Source organism: Macaca mulatta, chromosome 9, assembly GCF_049350105.2.
Source record: "Macaca mulatta isolate MMU2019108-1 chromosome 9, T2T-MMU8v2.0, whole genome shotgun sequence".
Classification (NCBI taxonomy): domain Eukaryota; kingdom Metazoa; phylum Chordata; class Mammalia; order Primates; family Cercopithecidae; genus Macaca; species Macaca mulatta.
This window is the reverse complement of record NC_133414.1, coordinates 87762351-87781514: the sequence shown is the minus strand read 5'-3', so window position 1 is coordinate 87781514 and position 19164 is coordinate 87762351. Positions and strand designations below refer to the sequence as shown.

The window sequence follows — 19164 nt, the reverse complement described above, 5'->3', positions numbered from 1 at the left end:
TTATGTGCCAGGCACTGATCTGAGTTCTGAATCCTTTCCCGCAATTTACACAGGAGGAAACTGGTTGCCTGTAGGAACCATAGAGTGGAAAGAGCCTAGTTTTGCCCGTCGGACTCCATCCTCATGGACATTTGTGTTGCTTCACTTAATATTCAGTAAAAGAGGGAGATCACCTTGTGACAAATTCTGCCCTTACTTAGTTCAGATTTTTGACTCAATTTATCGAAGTCTTTGTAGCTTAATCATGACATTGGGATATCAAAAACAAAGTGTGAGGAAAACACACTGTAAAATGAAATCTATGTTTCCTTTAATGATGGGGGGTGTGAGACTACACAGAGCATTTGGCATCAGCGGATAGCTTAGTCTTTGATGTGGAAAATAGAAAAGTTCTTGTTGTTTCCATTTGGGTCAGAGAAAGAGATGATCACCCTATGATAAGTTTATTGGGTTCTAAAGCTAGATGTAATAATTGACGAGCCACAAGCTGTCCTGCCCTGAGGATATGCAAGTGTGAAATACACATGTCAGGAAAAATGCGGTTTTTTTTTTCTTTTTCTTTTTCTTTTTTTTTTTTTGAGACGGAGTTTCACTCTTTGTTGCCCAGGCTGGAGTACAGTGGCATGATCTCGGCTCACTGCAACCTCCGCCTCCTGGGTTCAAGTGATTCTCCTGTCTCAGCCTTCCGAGTAGCTGGGATTACAGGCACCCACTACCACGCCTGGCTATTTTTTGTATTTTTAGTAGAAACAGGGTTTCACCATGTTGGCCCGGCTGGTCTTGAACTCCTGACCTCAGGTGATCCACCCGCCTCGGTCTCCCAAAGTGCTGGGATTACAAGCGTGAGCCACCACGCCCGACCACTACAGGTATTTTAGGTAAGGAACCGCACAACAGGAAAAGTGGGAAATATTTAATAAGACAAGTCCCAGTTAGCCTAAGAGTGAGGATTTGTCATAAGACAGGGCTGTTTACACGGATGAGTGGGGGGCTGAAGACGGAAGATCTAAGACAAATAACTGTAAATAAACAATTTTTGGTGAATCATGTTACTCCTTGACAGAAGCCAGCAACCTGTAGTGGCTTTCTTCTGGATAGCTGTTTAAGGAGGGAAATGTGTTATTTTAGGTGTGGCAATGTCCTCTGTTTTAAACAAATTTTCCCCATGTTTGAAAATGATCACACAATTAATGCCTTTTGCATGTATTCAACAATAGTTGCCTAGCAACCATCAAGAAGTGTTTTTGGAGCGCAAAGGGTCTAAAAATGAATGAAGAACAAATACAGTATAACTTGCTGCTGAAAATGACCGATTTTCTGATATCAGTTTCAAAGTACATCCCCCAGGAATCAGGCAAGGGCTATGCATCTTTAAGAGTAAAGAGGTCTGGGCTGGGCGCGGTGGCTCACACTTGTAATCCCAGCACTTTGGGAGGCCTAGGCGGGTGGATCACGAGGTCAGGAAATCGAGACCAGCCTGGCCAACATGGTGAAACCCCATCTCTACTAAAAATACAAAAATTAGCTTGACATGGTGGCGGACACCTGTAATCCCAGCTACTCGGGAGGCTGAGGCAGGAGAATCGCTTGAACCCGAGAGGCGGAGGTTGCAGTGAGCCAAGATCGTGCCATTGCACTCCAGCCTGGGTGACAGAGCAATACTCCATCTTGGAAAATAAATAAGTGTTGGATCAGTGAATATTGGATGTTAGAAGCAGAACCAGGACTTGGTTTGGCCAGGACAAATCAGAACCTTAAACGTTTCATCTTAAATGACTCCTTTCTTTCCTTTTCTCCTAAGTGACCTACCCTAACTTCTATATAGGTAGAATTTACTCTTCTATTTTGCTACCTAAGGGCTTGCTTAAAGTGAGATTTGATTAAAAAGAATGCTCTACTGGAAGCGCGAGAGCAAAAGCATTCAGCCCTCTATGGGGCCCAACCTTCCTGAAAGATAAGTTTGTCTCTACTGGGAACCCTACAACCAACAGGTTGCCATTCTTCTTGGCCTACGAGATTAAATTCTGTTCAATTTGTTTTCTATTTATTGGGCTCCTACAATGTGCTGAGGCCTGTGTATGGTGATTTCTAGATACAGGGGATTCCAATGATTTCCAATGAGCCTCGGGACTTAAGCATTGAATGGGGATTCTCCAAGCACATTTCAGAAACATTTAATGATTAATTTAGAGAATAAGGACACTTGGCATAGTCTCTGTCTGTCTGTCACTCTCTCACGTGCACTGTCTCTCATCCTGTTGAGGCACACTTTACTTTGTGGTAATTTCCTTTCTTCAGTTTTTGCCTTGAGATGTAAAGTTGCCTGAAACACAGAATCAATTATCACCAAGATAAGTTCTTCCTTTTGACAACCCAGTTATTGCCTCTGTATTGGAAGACTTGTCACCATAGACAACAGTTCAGGCTCCAAGGAGGTATGCCAGATGCCTTTTGTCAAATGAGGAGCTTTCCTGCACTTCTCTCTCTTCCGGGGCTCTACAAGGTGCTTACCTCTGTGCTGAGGGCTCAGGTGTTTCCAAAATGTCAATAACTCTCCCACCAGCAAACTGCTGGTCTCTTGAAATGCTTGAAATGATGTATTAATGTTACTTCCATGTGTCCGTGCATATAATAGTGATAATAATAATAATTTATTAGTGTATTCAGTGTGCCAACTAATGTGCCAGCCACGTTGTCTAATGTTACCTCATTCATACTCCTTCCCCATCATAATGTTTCAAGATGGGTATATAATTCTCTTGATGAATGGTTAAATTCAGCCCTGAGCGAGATGATGACTTGCCCAAGGTCACATAGTTGCCTTATGTATAAAGTGAATACAGAGTTGCCTGCTCTCAAAGCCCATGCCCTCTCTACTTTCTTATGAAACTTGGGTCTCCAACAGCAATTTTGCCAACTTCACCAGTGCTGTGATGATGGAAGGAAAGATGACATATCTTTTTTCAGAAGCAAACTCAAGGGGCCATTTTAAATGGAGCGGATGGTTTTGCATGAGGCTATGTTTAATTTCGGGATGATGTCCTTTTCTGGTGAAGATAATGAGACATAATGTCATCTGCAACCTCTCTGTGTGCATGATTTCATAAAACTGGTATAACAGTTTATTATTATAAAATTAGTATAGCATAGAACAAACCTGGGATGCAAGCCAGATGAAATAGACAATGAATAGTTATATAAGGTTTTGGAAGCACATGTAGTAGAACACAAGCTCACTGTATTTTCTTCTCAATTGTCTGCTGTTTGTTAATGTTTCCTTTTCAACATGATTGCATCTCAGTTTAATAGCACTTGCCATCTCAGGCTTTATGGTGCCAGGCCTGACATAGTTACATCCCCTCTGTGCTAAAAATATTGCATGTATATATTTAACCGCAGCTGACATGTTTAGCTAATGGGTGACTCAGGAGCTATGCGCTTATATAATTAAGTGATATATGTAATTTTGTGTTAACACATTTGCAATGTGTGTTTCCCTGGTGATTGCAATGCTTTATTCTGTGTAAAGTGTGACATTTTAATTCCCACTGAACAATTTCCTACCTTGATTTGCCTTGTTTTTGTGGCAGGGGATTATTTTGTAATCAAGATAAAAGCATTATTTATGAAATTCCTAGGCTATCCCATTACTAGGAACTTTTAACTGCAGATCAATCTCCTATTTTATTGATTTTTGTTAAAAATCTTTATTGGAATTTAAATGTAATCTCTACATTACAGATTTGCCCAGACTCTCATTGGTAGGCACATTTTTTTAGGCAGCTCTGCAGAGATAGGGTGCCTTAAAAAAGGGATCCTCACCAGGCAGTCTGCCATCTTTCCCAGGAGAATTTTTTCTCTTAGGTGTTGCTGACCTTTTCTTGTTGTAGGGGCTCTCTAGGAGAGCCAGTGACCCTGTGGGCTTGAGAGTCCTGGCAAAACAGGTGAGATCTGTGTGTCCACAGACAAGCCGGGTTTCTGTTAGGTATTTAGGTGTTTGACAATAGCTGGGTCTCAGAGTTACATAGTGGACATTACAATGTCGGTGTATATGTCTTCCCCTTATTAATGGTGATCGTGACCTAGGGAAAGTGCTGGAGATAGGAAGGTGAACCATCAAGGATAGCCTAGCCACCTGGCCCTCTTTCGAGACATTTATGTTCTGTAGTGGGATGAGCAGTCAGTGCAGTTTAACAAACATTTACTAGACTCTAGTAAGTAGTACCAGACACTGATTTCAAAACATGACACAGAGGGAGGCATTTGTTTAGTAAACGTTTATTGAACACCAACTGTAACGATGCTGCAGTGATCAAGACCAACATAATCTCTTCAGACTGCGGTAAGGGAGAGAGATACACTAACCAGATGATTTCAGTACAGGGGTGACAGGTGCCAGGATCAAAGCATGCTTGTTTTTTGCATTTTTTCAAATTTTTTATTATTTATTTTAAGACCGAGTCTCACTCATTGCCTAGGCTGGAGTGCAGTGGAACAGTTTTAGCTCACTGCAACCTCCACCTCATGGGTTTAAGCGATTCTCCTGTCTCAGCCTCCCAAGTAGCTGCGATCACAGGCGTCTGCCACCATGCCCAGCTAATTTTTGTATTTTTTAGTAGGGACGGAGTTTCACCATGTTGGCCAGGCTGGTCTCAGTGTGAGCCACCGCAGCCGACCCAAAGCATACTTTGTACAGGTACTGACAAGGGTTTTCTCACCCAGCAGGAGATGAAGGAGAATAGGGAAGCTTTTTTTGTTTGTTTGTTTGTTTGTTTTTGCTGTGCTGGGGGAGACAGAGTCTCAATCTTGTCACCCAGGCTGGAGTGCAGTGGTGCGGTCTCGGCTCACTTCATGCTCCGCCTCCCAGGGTCAAGCGATTCTCCTGCCTCAGCCTCCCAAGTAGCTGGGATTACAGGCGCCCACCACCACGTCCATGTAATTTTTGTGTTTTTAGTAGAAATGGGGTTTCACCATGTTGGCCAGGCTGGTCTTGAACTCCTGACCTGAGGTGATCCACCCACCTCAGCCTCCCAAAGTGTTGGGATTACGGGCATGAGCCACTGCACCTGGCCAAGGAAGCTTGATAGTGGGGAGTTGGGGCAGGAGGAAGAAAAGCTAAAAAAGGAAAGATGTTGTTGTCAGAGGAAGCCCAGGAACAAAGGCACACAGGTATTAAGCTTCTTAATGTGCTTGGGACCTCTGAGGCACGTGTTACTTCTAGAAGGTGAGGACAGTGCTCCCTAGCAATGTGGCCTGTGATCCATTTCTTCTTGATCCCAGAGATCCTGAGTTCCCAAAGCCCTTCCTCACCCTGAGGAGGGCTCCTTTGGTTTTTCAGCCCAGCCTAACAAAAAAAAGCAGTTGTTGACGCCCAATGCCAGAGCACTTTCCTGATGGCTTTGCAAGTGTTTTGCTGCTAGTCCCTCACATTTGGGTCTGAGCAAACAGCTGGGAGTATGGTGCACAGAAGTCCTGCCAGAAGGACCCCCACTTCATGCGCTCCAAGTGAGCTTTCTTGGTTGTATGTTTTGGCATTTGAACACAGTGGGAATGTCCTTGTCGGCTCCCATTTGACTTTATTAATTGCAGTTCCTTGGAAAGTGTGTTTCAGTAACATGGTCTTGGGATGGCAGAGCTGGCCCTGCAGAAACCCAAGTGGAGGTATTCAGGGCCATTGAAAAGCCATCTGCTGCCAAGGCTCTGCTGCTGATCTCATGCAACAGAACCCAGGGTCTATCGTAGCTCTGCTACTCACTGGGTGACTCTGGGCAAGTGTCGGGCTCTCTGGTCCTGCCTTTTCTGATGTGGAGACTGACAAGCTGGTGCCCGAGGTTTTCCTAAAGCTATGGAATTCCATCATTTTATATATGACTCCAATGATGAATCCTACTGGCATAACATCTATGGTTTCACCAACTCTTAGCAGTGATCTTTGGTTCCAGATTCATGTGAAAAGCCAAGAACCACTTTCCGCAATTTGTCTTGTCATGACTCTGGCTCCATATTTTAAGAAGCAGTCTACACTAGCCCTTGGATCTAGACTCTAATTTTTTAAGATACAAAGGAAATCACTAAGCCTCGGAATATTCCTAGAGTATATGGCAATATGGATCAAGTAATCCAAAGTATTAGCAGTGTTGCAAGAGGCTGTCACCTAGCAGCTCTGTATTATGTTTCCAGGCCCTCCCCCACTCACTTCCCTGAGCCCCCAGGCTGTGGTTAATAATGTCAAAAGAATGTTTTAAAATTGCCCTTCTGTTGATTCCAGAGAGTTAGGGCCCTCACATGGTTAGAGTCCTGGGCTAAGAGTCAAATTCTAAATTTAATTCCAGCCTCTACGAACATCTTAGTTCCATATTTCCTCAGCATTTAGAGATGTTTCAGTTTTCCCATCTGCAAAATCGGCATAAGACGTCTCGCTCCACAGAAACACTTGTCAACAGCTTTGCTGTACACAAGGATCGGCATTATATGGGGGCAGAATATCATTTTTCATTCCATAATAGGAATTAAACAAAAGCCCTTTGAGAACGCACCTTGTGTAAACGCCCTGTGCTTAAAAGCCTGTGAATTTCAGAGGTCAGCAAAAACCGCCCCCCTTCTTTATTATTTTTCTTAAAGTTAAACAAGGCTAACGAGGGAATTCATTTTGGAATGAAAAGACATGAAAGAAAGGGTATTTCAGCTTGCACAATAGTACAAAGAAGAACAAGAGTTGTCATGTTTTGCTAAAGAACTCCCAGCTGTTTAATTTTATAGTAAAATTACTTTACGAACTTTGCTAATTCAAAGACAAAATCAAACAACTGTTGTTGCAAAACTGAACTTCCACGTGTGAGTGGAAAAGCCAATTTGAGATTAATCTGCCCCTAAAATCATATTATAAAAATACAGAGCATTTTTGTAATGCTGGTTGGAGGAGTGGTTTTTATCTGAAGAGAAGACACATAAAAGAGAAAAATGGTACATTTACTGGTAATAAGATTAAAAAAGTAGTTTATGTTCTCATGTACTTTGCCCCGACTTCTCCCCCAGCTTTCTCTTAAGCTCTTCAGTCTGTTTTAATACCAGGTTTGTTTGCTTTCTGGGGATGGGCCTGTTAGGCAGGAAATTGTTGAAAGGCATACAGCAGAAATTTTAAATGGTGTTTTTAAAAGATAAATACCCAATTGGGTAACTGACTATTAAATTTGGAGTTCAGAATTTTGTAAAATTTTATTTTTAGAGAATATAGAAAGATAAATTCTGTACCTATACTTGGTTCTATAAATTCCATGTTTCCATATGTTGCCTATTGTCAGAAACAAACTGTTCCTTATTTAAAAAAAAAAAACAAAAAACAGTTTTTCTTCCATATTAGGGAATTATTCAGACTTCTTTCCTTGGTTCCTATAATTCCAAACCAGTTGGAACATCAGTCTATTTTTGGTTTAAAGGAGCTTTTAAAATGTGAGCATGATTTTTTTAAGTTTCTAAATCTCATAAAAATCAATTTGCCACATATATAGCAGCTATGGTTGTAAATAGAGTGCAGTCATTGTATTGCAGAAAGACAAAGTTCTAATTTCCATATTACAGGCCCCACCCACCCCACCTTGTCCAATCTCCATGTAAGAGGGCTGAAAAATGTAAATTCTGAAACATATAAAACAACATAAGGTTGTCATTTGTGGCTGTTTCTATTCAAGATGAATGTTGTCACCTGTATTGGAGTAAACTCTCTTGTTAGTTTCTGCGGGGTTTTTTTGATCGTCCCACCGCATCCCATCGACTCACCACGAGAGGGCAATGGAGCGTTTGCTTTCAGCTAACAAAGCTAGAAATGGTTTTAATATCAGCTAAGTGTTTGAACTTGTTAAGGATTTATTTCTCCGCCTTCCGATTGCCACACATGCAACCTCTGAGTTTCCACTAACAGCGAATAATAATCCAAATAAAGTTATTCTGAGGGAAAATATAGACAGACTGGTGCAGACAAGAGCTTTTGCCCAAATAAGGATCCCTTTTGTGCAGACCCCATGTGTTAGATAACCATCAACTGACAGTTGCTCATGAGTTAATAATGTTGGATGCTGAAATATGCATACCATGTGCTATAAAAGAGTTTGGAGGACAAAGACAAATACTTTGATAGTTAGATATCAGAAACATACCAGAGGTGTGCAGATTGCTTCACGGGACGTAGGTTGAACCCACCAAATCATTTCATCAAAATTACTACATTATAAGTATAATACAGTAGAATGTATGATATTTATTGCACATTTTGTCGATGTTGCAGAGATTTTGGTCTAAGCCTTTCTGCATGCTACTGCCTTAAATGCTCTAGCAACTCCCACCTTCTAAGAAAAGAAAATATTTCCTAAGCTTATTTCTGTTTCCACCATTGTTGCTCTTTTATTTTTACAATAGGAACCCATTTTACCAGCCTTTTGATTGGCATGTAGTGTTTGGAGGGCTGTTAATGTCTAGTTAGGTTTCTGTGTTGCTGCTGCCACAGGAATCAAAGAGTGAGGAGGTGGAGGGAATCAGCTTTGATTTTGGCTACTGTAACAAGTTGTTTGGGAGGATGGGACATAGGGCCAGCTGAGCACTGGGCAGCCGCCTTCTCAGTGATGCCTGATGGTTTTTTGGTGCTAAGAATGATTGTGGAAAAAATGTATCTCCTCCCTGCCCCCAGAGTTCAAACCTTTTTGTTCTGTTCAACTTTTCTGGGCTTATTGGAATGCCAGTCTTCAATGAATAATCTCATATTTTGTCATAAATGGCACTTGAGGCAGGTTGGCAAAGCCAATGAGGCTATGCCCCTGTATTTAGGCCTGACTATAACTGACCTCTCTATTTATTCTCAGATGAAATGTTCAAAAAGTCAGACCATTAACTTACCCAATAATTGGAGATTAAGAAGTGTCTACTTCCAAGCAACTAAAATCACTCCAGCTCCATTTTCTCCTATTCAGTTTGTATTGCATGATGAAAATGGCTTACATTATACCCGACCCATATTGACAGCAGGAGAGAACAAGTCGTGAAATAAATAATTAGCTAGTTCCTTCCCCCCTTTCTCTCTCCCTTCTCTCTCTCTCCTTCTGTCTCTTCTCCAGTCTGTTGTCAAAGCTTAACATTCACTTTGACATCTTAGTTAAGGAAGTTAATGAAATAACATCTTCAGCAGGGCCATTTAGTAGCCTTGAGTCAATGATTACCAGATTTAAATTTTACAGAGGCGAGACCTCAGCTTCAGCAAAATTTTTAGATACCATTATAACATTATATATGTGTGTAATATATATATTACTATATATATCATTTTTACATGACTACCCTCCATAACAGTGAATAAAATCTTAAATGTATTGAAACATTGAATCGTGACTTTTGCTGATTATTCTAGTTTCAGATGTTAATCTTGTTCTGTCTGCTCCTTAACACATATTTCCAAGAACATATCTATAATCATAACATTGAATTATTGACTAAACCAGCATCGCCCAAGAGAAAGATAATGTGAGCCACATGTAATTTAAAATATTCTAGTAACCACATTTTAAAAGGTAAAAAGAAACATGTGGAGTTAATTTTAGTAATACATTTTATTTAACCCAGTATATTCAAAATATTATCATTTCAATATGCAATCAATATAAAATGTTATTAATGAGATATTTTACTTTTATGTTGTATTAAGTCGTGGAAATCCAGTGTGTATTTTACACTGTGGCACATCTCAATTTGGACTTGACATATAGTATTTCAGATACTCAAGGGACACATGTGGCTAGCGGTGACTGTATCAGACACAGCAATTCTAAATAGTCATAGAAATGTTTTATCTTACCCCGAAAAAATGTGAAGAAGCTGTAACCTCTTCTGGGTTCACTGTTAGCTTTACGTTAGGGTTTCTGATGGTATCTGTGTGCTCTTTCTCTATCATGTGACAAACTTCCCTCCAATTGACTGATAACTCTAGCTTGCCCCATGGCTTATAATCTGCACTTAGTCAACATGTCACCAGGTATGATGAACCTTGTTGCTGCCTCTCCACGCCCACCCCAGGCCCCTTTCTCTTCTCATTCTGTACCCTCACCCCACCCTGCTCCAAGACGCACACTCCTCTATACAATCCGTGAGTTTGCGTGAGTTTCTTGGTACCACCGAAGAGTTTTTAGTCATTTTCCAGTATCTTGGCTCCTGTACCTGCGCAAACAAATGAAGCTCAGAGACCACTGAGGTACTTAGTTGGGGACGGTACTGATGCCCTCATAGGAAGGAAGGGTGAGAGGGATTTGCCTGAACAAAGAAAAATGTCTCCGAATCTCAGACAACCAAAAAGAGTCATCTTTTTACTTTTAAGTAAGAGACTATCCTACTATTCACATTATTCTTTCTGAAAGGTATAAAAGCACAAAGCGAGTGAAAAGCCCCCTTTCTGTACAAATTCCTTTTTGGATCTTTTTAAAATAAATTGGGAGCCTATCACTTGATGACTGTTTCTTAAGTGTATGTCTTTTAAATACTAAAATGTATCCCATGACATACTCATCCAAGTATGCAATAAGTTAAATATCTCCATGTTAATCCACATACACACCAAAACAAAAACAAAAACAACCCATCTCTTTTACTTATTTCCAAGTGAGGAATGTTTTCTATAAAGAGGGTAGCAAATCAATTATCCTCAATGATGAAATGGACTGTCTCATTTCCAAACCTGGAGAAATGGTTGAACAAGAATGTCCTGTTTATAAATGAGTTTAAAAAGTGTTCTGATATTTACTGCTCTTACAAGGCTATTTGACACAAAAATGTTGGTTTCACTTCTGTGCTGTCATGTTCAATAGTAACACCATAGAACATATCAATCATAGACTGGAATGAGCAGCTTTATTGATTTTAACAAAAAGAAAAAAGAGAGAGACAAAAAATTAACTCTCTTTGTTTAAGAGGTTCTATCTGTATAACCTTCAGAAATTGTGGAAATCAAAATGCCTTAAAACACATTTCCAGAGCGCATCCTTAAACAGCCTTAAGAGAAAAAGACAATTATCTTGTTAATATTCTATTTTTACTATATAGAACCATACCAAGAAAGACTAAATCTGTATTTATAGCAGAGTTTTCAAAAAATGAAGACAGGAGCTATTTCAAAATCATAAGAAAAAAATACATAGTATAGCATTGAAACAACATGCTTATTCTCACTGTAATAGTTTCTGTGCTTGATCTCCATTGAGAGAGGAACCTGGGGCCTGGAAATGGCTCATGGACACCCAGCATCTGGAGAGATGAATAGGAGAAAGAAGTTGCCAGGTAAATGTGAAAGTGGGAGTTTGAGCCTTGATGGCATTTTGAGAATTCACTTTTGGTTTTGCTGAATTTGTGACTTGACAGGACCTTGCAGCTACCTGGTGCGTGGCATGGGCAGAGAAATCAGACCGTTTGCGTACAGTATCAGCTCCTAGATAGCACTGCCGCACACCTTTAGGGACCGAGCTAAGTCCTAAGATGTCCACTCTGCCCTGATGTCTCTTTATAGAATATGTGGAATTCTGGCCAGGCATGGTGGCTCACGCCAGTGGTCCCAGCACTTTGGGCGGATCACGAGGTCAGGAGATCGAAACCATCCTGGCTAACATGGTGAAACCCCGTCTCCACTAAAAATACAAAAAAAATTAGCCGAGCTTGGTGGCAGGCGCCTGTAGTCCCAGCTACTCCGGAGGCTGAGGCAGGAGAATGGCGTGAACCCGGGAGGTGGAGCTTGCAGTGAGCCGAGATCGTGCCACTGGACTCCAACCTGAGCAACAGAGCGAGAGACTGTTTCAAAAAAAAAAAGAAAACAATATGTGGAATCCCAAGACAAAGGAGTCTTTCCATAGGCTCCTGATCCTCAGGAAAACCTAGGCTGTGGTCTTGTCCATGCTGTGCTATATAGACCCCATTATCCCAAAGATGCATAGGCTCTTGCACAGCAGGTATGAGCTACCACTTCCACCTCTTACAAGGGAACCCTCCACCAAGAATAGATAGCCAAATAGACCAGAGAGAAGGTGAGAGTTGGAAAGGTCTGGCATAGATTTCAATCTCTTTTCCTGTTTCCAGAATTTTCCCCTAGAGAATCAATCCTCTGAAAAACCAGACTCTCTCCTCACTCCTAGATTCAGCTCCCAGATTTTCCCCTTGTTTCTCAAACAGTAGTGAAAAGCATCTATAATCCCCTTCTTTGCCAGTGTGTTTGTAGACAACCTTATTATACAGACTTCTAGAACATTTTTATATTACCTTGGAATTCGCTACATGATTTCAGAACAATATTTAAATAACATGTGATCATTTACATTTCTCCCCTGCCTCAAGACACAGTGGGGGAACAAAGATAGAAATCTGCCTATCACTGCTGGTAAAGCTGACTTCAAAAGAGGCTTGCTTGTGTTTTAATGGCAAGAATGCACGGAGTCACATGCTTTCAAACCAATTAGCAATACAGATGAGCTAGGAAGTCCTGTTCCATTTATGGGTTGGGGGAAGGGTAGAAGTAAAATAATCTGTGTTTTTAAGTGTTTCTGAGAAATGAAGACCTCCAGGGCAGAGAGAGAAGGCAGATCAGGAAATAGCTATGCAAATCACATGCCTAAGAAATTACTAAAACCTTGATCAGGAGCATTAATAATTACTCCAGCATTCACAAGTATGAAACAGAGTGAGTAAGACTGGGCATGTTTTGGAATGGATTACAAAAGTGTTTACTTACATGGTTTGTTGAGCAGTCAATGAAGTCCATGGCTGTTTTGGACTTAAACTGCCCAAGCAATCCAGGTATAACAAAGGCAGTAATACATTACTCTCATTAGTGACTCTTGGGGCTCTCAATGATTTTGACAAAGAGGCAAAGTGACAACCTCATGTAAAGCCAGCTTCTTCTTCTTCTTCTTCTTTTTTTTAATGTTCTTTCTAACACCACAACTGCTCACCCTTCTGGGAGAAAGAACAAGGACGGATTCTGTGAGAGCAGAGTTCATTGGAAATGTTAAATTGTAGTTTGTGGTTCAAGCAGTGTAGGGGTATGACTTGGGCAAAAGCACACTTCGTAATTCAAAGTCCAGGTCTTCATATCGCATGATATCCAGTGTGATGAGTGTAAAATTTCTCTAGGGCGCATCCATCCATTAGTGTTTGGGGTTTTCTGGTCTTGATGACATTTGAATGTGGAAAGTGTTTAAATCTGGCTGGCGCTAGAGTTTGGGTTCCAGACTCTGGGCTCATTTGCATTTTTTGTTTGTTTGTTTGTTGGTTGGTTTGTTTTTAAGAGACAGGGTCTCACTCTGTCACCCAGGCTGGAGAGCATTGGCACAGTCTAGACTTACTGCAGCCTCAAACTCCTGAACTCCAATGATCATCTCACCTCAGCCTTCGGAGTAGCTAGGACTACAGGCACATGCCACCACACCCAGCTAATTTTCATCGAAACAGGGGTCTCATTACATTGCCCAAGCTGGTCTCAAATTCCTGGCCTAAAGCAATATTCCCACCTCCCAAAGTGCTGGGATTACAGTCATGAGCCACCACCAGAGCTTCATCTTTTTAATGCCTTTATTTGAGAAAAAATAATTACTCTTAAAAGGAAACTGTCAGAACAATTACCAAATAATAAAACTTTTGCAGTATTGTGTTTCCATGTCTATTGTTTAAAATTCATCATCAGAGTTAGAATGTCCTGCAGGATCAAGTTGTGCTTGTCAATGGCCCAGTGTGTTTATATCTCAGACAATACAATTGCTTCTCGAGCATTTCTGTTGGGTGTGGAAGACTGATTTTGGGAAACCAGAATAAAAATAAACTTGAATATTTCCTAAATTCATATGTGATCAGTGTTTTGCGAATTTGTAGAAAGGTTCAAACAATTGAATAGAAGTTTAATACCAATGGTCACTATATGAAATATAACTGTGGATTTGAAATAAAAATTTCAGGGATTTATTTATGAATTTTTAAATATTGGCTTTAAGTTAAAGCCAAAATGAGGTCTGAGAGCTTCTAGTTTTCTTTTGTCCCCCCACATATTTGAAAACTGAAATTCTGTAAGAGATTATCTGTGAAATGCCTTTCTTTTATTACACCCATAAATTTTAGGAATGGCTTTGATCAAGCCTTCTGCCATTCTTGGTTTCTAAGTCTTTTACTCATACGTTAATAACTTTAAAAACATTCTTTCTATTTTTGTTGTAATGAAAGAGGAAGTTTCTAAATAGTTAAAAGGGAAACATTGAAAATAGAACACGGTAAATGATAATAACTAAATTAGGGTAGGTTACTCCTCCTCCGCCCTTCCCCACCCAAAAGAGCAATGCTCCATGCTGAAACTTACCAGGGTATTTTTTTTTTTTTTTTTTTTTTTTTTTGAGACTAAGTCTTGCTCTGTTGCCTGCCCAGGCTGGAGTGCAGTGGTGCAATCTCCACTCACCACAACCTCCGCCTCCCAGGTTCAAGAGATTCTTCTGCCTCAGCCTCCCGAGTAGCTGGGACTACAGGTACTTGCCACCATACCTGGCTAATTTTTGTATTTTTAGTAGAGACAGGGTTTCACTATGTTAACCAGGCTGGTCTCGAACTCCTGACCTCGTGATCCACCCGCCTCAGCCTCCCAAAGTGCTGGGATTACAGGCATGAGCCACCGTGCCCAGCCGGTATTTTAAGATTATTGTCTGTAAAGAAAATGTACCAGAGAATTGATATCCTCATAGGAAAAGCATTACAGAAATGCAGGGTATTATCAGTAACGCATACTATACATAGAACAATGTTTGTCTACCCTAATACTATGATCAGTGGAGTTTTGTTTTCTGGCTCATGTTTAAAAGACACACACAACTCGCAAATCGAATGAGTTAACGCTCTGCCGACTTCTCTAGACATTGACCTCGGGGGTTAAAGTCTTAGGAAAATTGTGCTGGTTTTCCATTCCCCTGATTCCAGTCCCCACCAACAAGCAAGTCCTATCTCTTCAGTGGAAGCTCACAAAGAATTTCTCGAGAGAATATGTAGCTGTGTTGGCAACAAAATTCTCTCTGCAAAATGGGAAGGAAGAGTTGTTAACTGATGAGTCAATCCAGCTTTTATAGCAGTTTATCTATCTTCGTGGTATTTCCAAGAGCATAAATGCTATTAAAAAAAAGAGACGGTCATGACAGGAAGAACACAGTAGAAAAAAACAGGAACATTTAAGCCAAAAGCAATTTACTTTGCCAGTAACTGGTTACATTTCCCTTTGTTTTATTATTATTATTGTAAGAGTTGGGGTTGACATAAAAGTTTCCCACACCTGCACTGCCCTGCCATGTAACTTGTGTGAACCCATAGTGAAATAAATATATAAACAAATTGTCTGCAACTCTGAGCTTCTAGATCCTTTAAGGAAAACAAACTTGTTTTGCTATATTGTTGAGAAAATAGACTATAATTCATTAATATTGGAAGGCGTTTAAAAAGGAAAAAAAAAAAACATGGGTTAGCTGTCAGAGTAGCCTGGAGCTCTGGAGGTAGCTTGATTCTCTGAGGATTAAGACCTATAGAAATAGCAGTGACTTCACAAAGGTGAATAGTTGTTAATTTCTTGGCACTGAGTAAGAGGAACAGATGGGCAGTCAGAGGGGAAAGATTTTTTTTTTAAACCACAGAGATCTTTCACTGATTAGGCAGAAGAGTCAGTGGCCCACTGGTTAGGGGGGTAATATGTAGGGCTCTCCGACTAAGTTTCATTGGCCTTAGTGGAAGTCTTGCCACCTACTGCTGGGTCAAGACTAATGGGGACCCCACTTGCTGTCAATTCTGTCTGTGGGACAGTGTTTCCCGTCTGGGGTGGGCCGCAGCACCCTCATGCTATGTCGTACTTGAGTGTTTTCATTTGGGGAGAGCTTCCTGGTGACTGCCAGCCCAAGTTAGTATGAATACTTCATTATGAGGCAGTGTGTGTGTATCTGTGCGTGTGTCTATTAGAGATAAGTTGCTTAAAGCAGGGGCTCTGGATAAAGTCCAGTTGCCTGTGTTGAAATCCTTCTGCTACCATTAACCATTTATATGGTCGGAGACAAGTAATTTCATCTCTGTCTCAGTTTCCTGGTCTGTAAGATGGGGATAAGGATCATGCCTTCCTCTTTGGCTTGCTGTGAGTTTTAGTGCAGTTATTGTATGCAAAGCACTCAGAAGAGTGACTTGTACAGAGAAAGTGCTCAGAAATGGTTAGCTACTATTATTATTCACTTAGCTACTCTTATTATTCATGTATAATACTGAAAACATTCATGCAAAGAGCATTTACTGAACTCTGTGATAAGCCAGGCCAGTGAATTATATACACACGTAAAAGTAACAGTACGTCTATTGCTTTGCACTTATTTTTTTTTCTAATAAAACTGACTGGAGCCAGATATGCCATCAGTAAGGGTACTGTTCTCTCCCTAGCAGAGCTTTTTCTCGGTAGAGATCTGTCTCACCTAAAGAACAAGAGCTGGTCTAATTGTGGAGTCTTAGGATTCAGGTTCTGTCAGTAAGTACATAGCACTGAGCTTTCAAGGAGAGGGCAGGTATAGGTCCTCGCAGAGTGGCTGGAAGGAGGTGGGGTTGTCTCTTCCATAAGTGAGTTAAAGTCCACAGACCCACCCCACTCCTGCCCACCAGCACACCATAATGCACCTGTTTTCACTCACTGACCTAGCAAATGACAGATTATGACTCTAGAGGGAAAAAGATGTGGCCTGGAGACCAGAGTGTTTGCTGTCCCCAAAGCCAGCCCTTCAGTACCAAAACTTTACCTGGAGTCTTCTGAATCCAAAAGGTCTCTGATTGGATTGCAGGGGCACCTACCCAGTCCTTTGTGCTCCATTCCCCCCTGTACTTTGAATATTTGTGCTCGTCAGGGTGTTTGTGCATTGCATGTGGGGACTAGATTATAGCCTTACTGAGATACCAAAGGCCTTACGTTTCCTGTCTCCATTCCCAGTGCAACCTCAAGTCACCGGTTTATGTTTCCAGAGCATAAACATAAGTAGTAAAGGTGAATGCAGTTTTACAAGTGCCCAGTGTGACAAGTATACCACGTGTGAGGTTGGCGGGATCAGTCTATGAGGACAGGAAAGAACACTATGTGGACATATTTATTTCCATTAGTCACTTTTTCATTCAACAAATACATGTTATGCAATGCTGCCTTTTGGGTATTGTGCTGGGCAGATAAAAGACACATCCCACAGGGTCTTGCCCTTAAGGATTCTCCAGTCTAGTATAATAATATGCCAGAAACCACAGCTAAAGTACAAGGAGTACAGTGATAATGTTCCGTAAGAGAAGGAGAGAAACAAAGTTCAGAGGGGAGAGTAGGAGAGGAATTTGATTTTGAGCCCTGAGTGACTGGTAAGATTTGCCTAACCATACCTGAAATACTGAAGTACTTGCCTTAGTAAGAACAAAGGGCTTTTTCTCTTGATCAGATCCCATTTAGAGTTTACGTTTGTGTGACCAGAATATTAGGTGCTAGTCTGTTCTAAATTTGTAATTCTCAGAATCTGCTGGGGGAGTACATGTGCTTCTCTGGGTTCTGAAAACAGCTCAAAGAATGGAGAAAATAAACCCAGTTTGGGGATGACTTCTTGTCAGTTCCCGGAACCTTTGCCTTTTTTTAAACACAGCATGTTCGATGCAAGTTCTATCGAAAAGACCTTTGGGATTTGAAAGCTTTTCTAGAAATAAATGCCTTTTAGGTTTAAGTGCTTTTCGCCAAAATGTTAGGAAGGGAAGATCATAGTAACAAGTCTTAGAACAGAGGGGATACTGTTTCGTTTGTTTTAATGAAATGCCTCAGACCTGCTACCCCAAGTTCTGTTTGTCAGCTTTCTGCTCAGCTATTATTTTGATAAGGGACTTGAAAGTACATCCTTCCCTCGTGGTCATTAAAGTCTTAACACTTGGGTCAGTTGTGGAAACACTTCTGTGCTACACAAAGTCTTCTAAACCAAACAAACAGTCCATGCCCTGGCTCCAGGCTGCGGACCGTGTCAAATTCATGGAACGTGGCATCGTGCTCTGACAAGGGGAGCAAGAGGTCAGGATCCACAAAACAGGCCGGATGAAATCACCAACCCCGTGCGGGGAGGTGGAGAGAGCAGAGCCCTCCCTGCCAGTCTGGCAACTCCAGCAAAGTCCTCAGGCTCATCCCACACACTCGGTGCTAGTCACTGCTGTGTGTTTACATGAGTAATGGAGCTGCCGGGGGAGGGGAGTTGTAAGCAGAGCGCTGAGCCTCGCAGCTCGCATTCGGAGGGAAGCTGACATCCACACCAAGTCGAGACTTCCAGGGATGTGGCCGGGGAGCAGTCACATGCTGTAGCTTTCATGAGCACAGACATCAGTCAGGCAGATGTTTGTCGACTGGAATGGGTAATCGCTACTTTCTCTTTGCTTGATTTTTGTTTATGAGCTTGTTTACCTTTGGTAATTCCAGGCTGGCTTTCTGGGATGGACTTTCAGAGCAGCGTTTAGGGGAATGAGAGGAGAGAGCGGGTGTGGGAAGGGGATCCTAAGCCCTAAAGCCTCTTTTTAAACTTTTGCCTCTCTGATTCTAAAGGCAGCTCTGCTTTACTGAGCTTTTACCAACAGTAAAACTGTTATCCGGAGGAGAAAATCAAATTAGTAGGATTAATTGTGTTTGTAAAATGAGTACAATGTAAAAATGTCCTAAAACCACTGGTTAACTACCTAAGTAAGATTAACAACAGTTAAGAAGGTTCATGTTGTTTAGATGTGACATTGTCATAATCACTCCTTAAGTAATAAAGAGTGTGGATACCTTGAAAGGTCTGAACAAAATTGTTTAGGGTGTAATTCATTAGCTTGGAGTCGTTCTGAAGTGGTTGGTTGGTTAGTTGGTTGTTTTTAATTTTGCTTGACTTGGGTGACTGATGAAGTTAAATGTGAAAGCTGATGCCGGATAGTCATAGCTCTCAATAAACAGCAGCCTTTCCTCCGACTTTCTGTATAGATCTTAAAAGGAACCAAGTTGCTCAGCATCAAGGATGAAATAGAACTTTGATTTGTATCTTGTCTTTTCAAAAGTGTAACCCCCATGGAATCAAGCTAACCCCAGTGTAATCTTTGGATGTTATTTTAAATAAGCCT

General features: G+C 41.1%; 1 protein-coding gene across 6 annotated transcripts in view; it reads left to right on the top strand.

The window, feature by feature from the left end:
- The window catches only part of ARID5B (AT-rich interaction domain 5B), a 189929-nt gene that overhangs the window by 127008 nt on the left and 43757 nt on the right, over positions 1 to 19164 (top strand). Inside the window, exon 1 of one of the 6 annotated variants that reach the window (XM_015147540.3) lies at positions 18300 to 18426. The exons of the other annotated variants lie outside the window; for them this stretch is intronic. Coding sequence (XP_015003026.3) covers positions 18423 to 18426 — 4 coding nt within the window. The 5' untranslated portion in view covers positions 18300 to 18422. Of the gene's footprint in view, positions 1 to 18299; positions 18427 to 19164 lie in introns of those variants that run through there. 6 annotated transcript variants of the gene reach the window in all.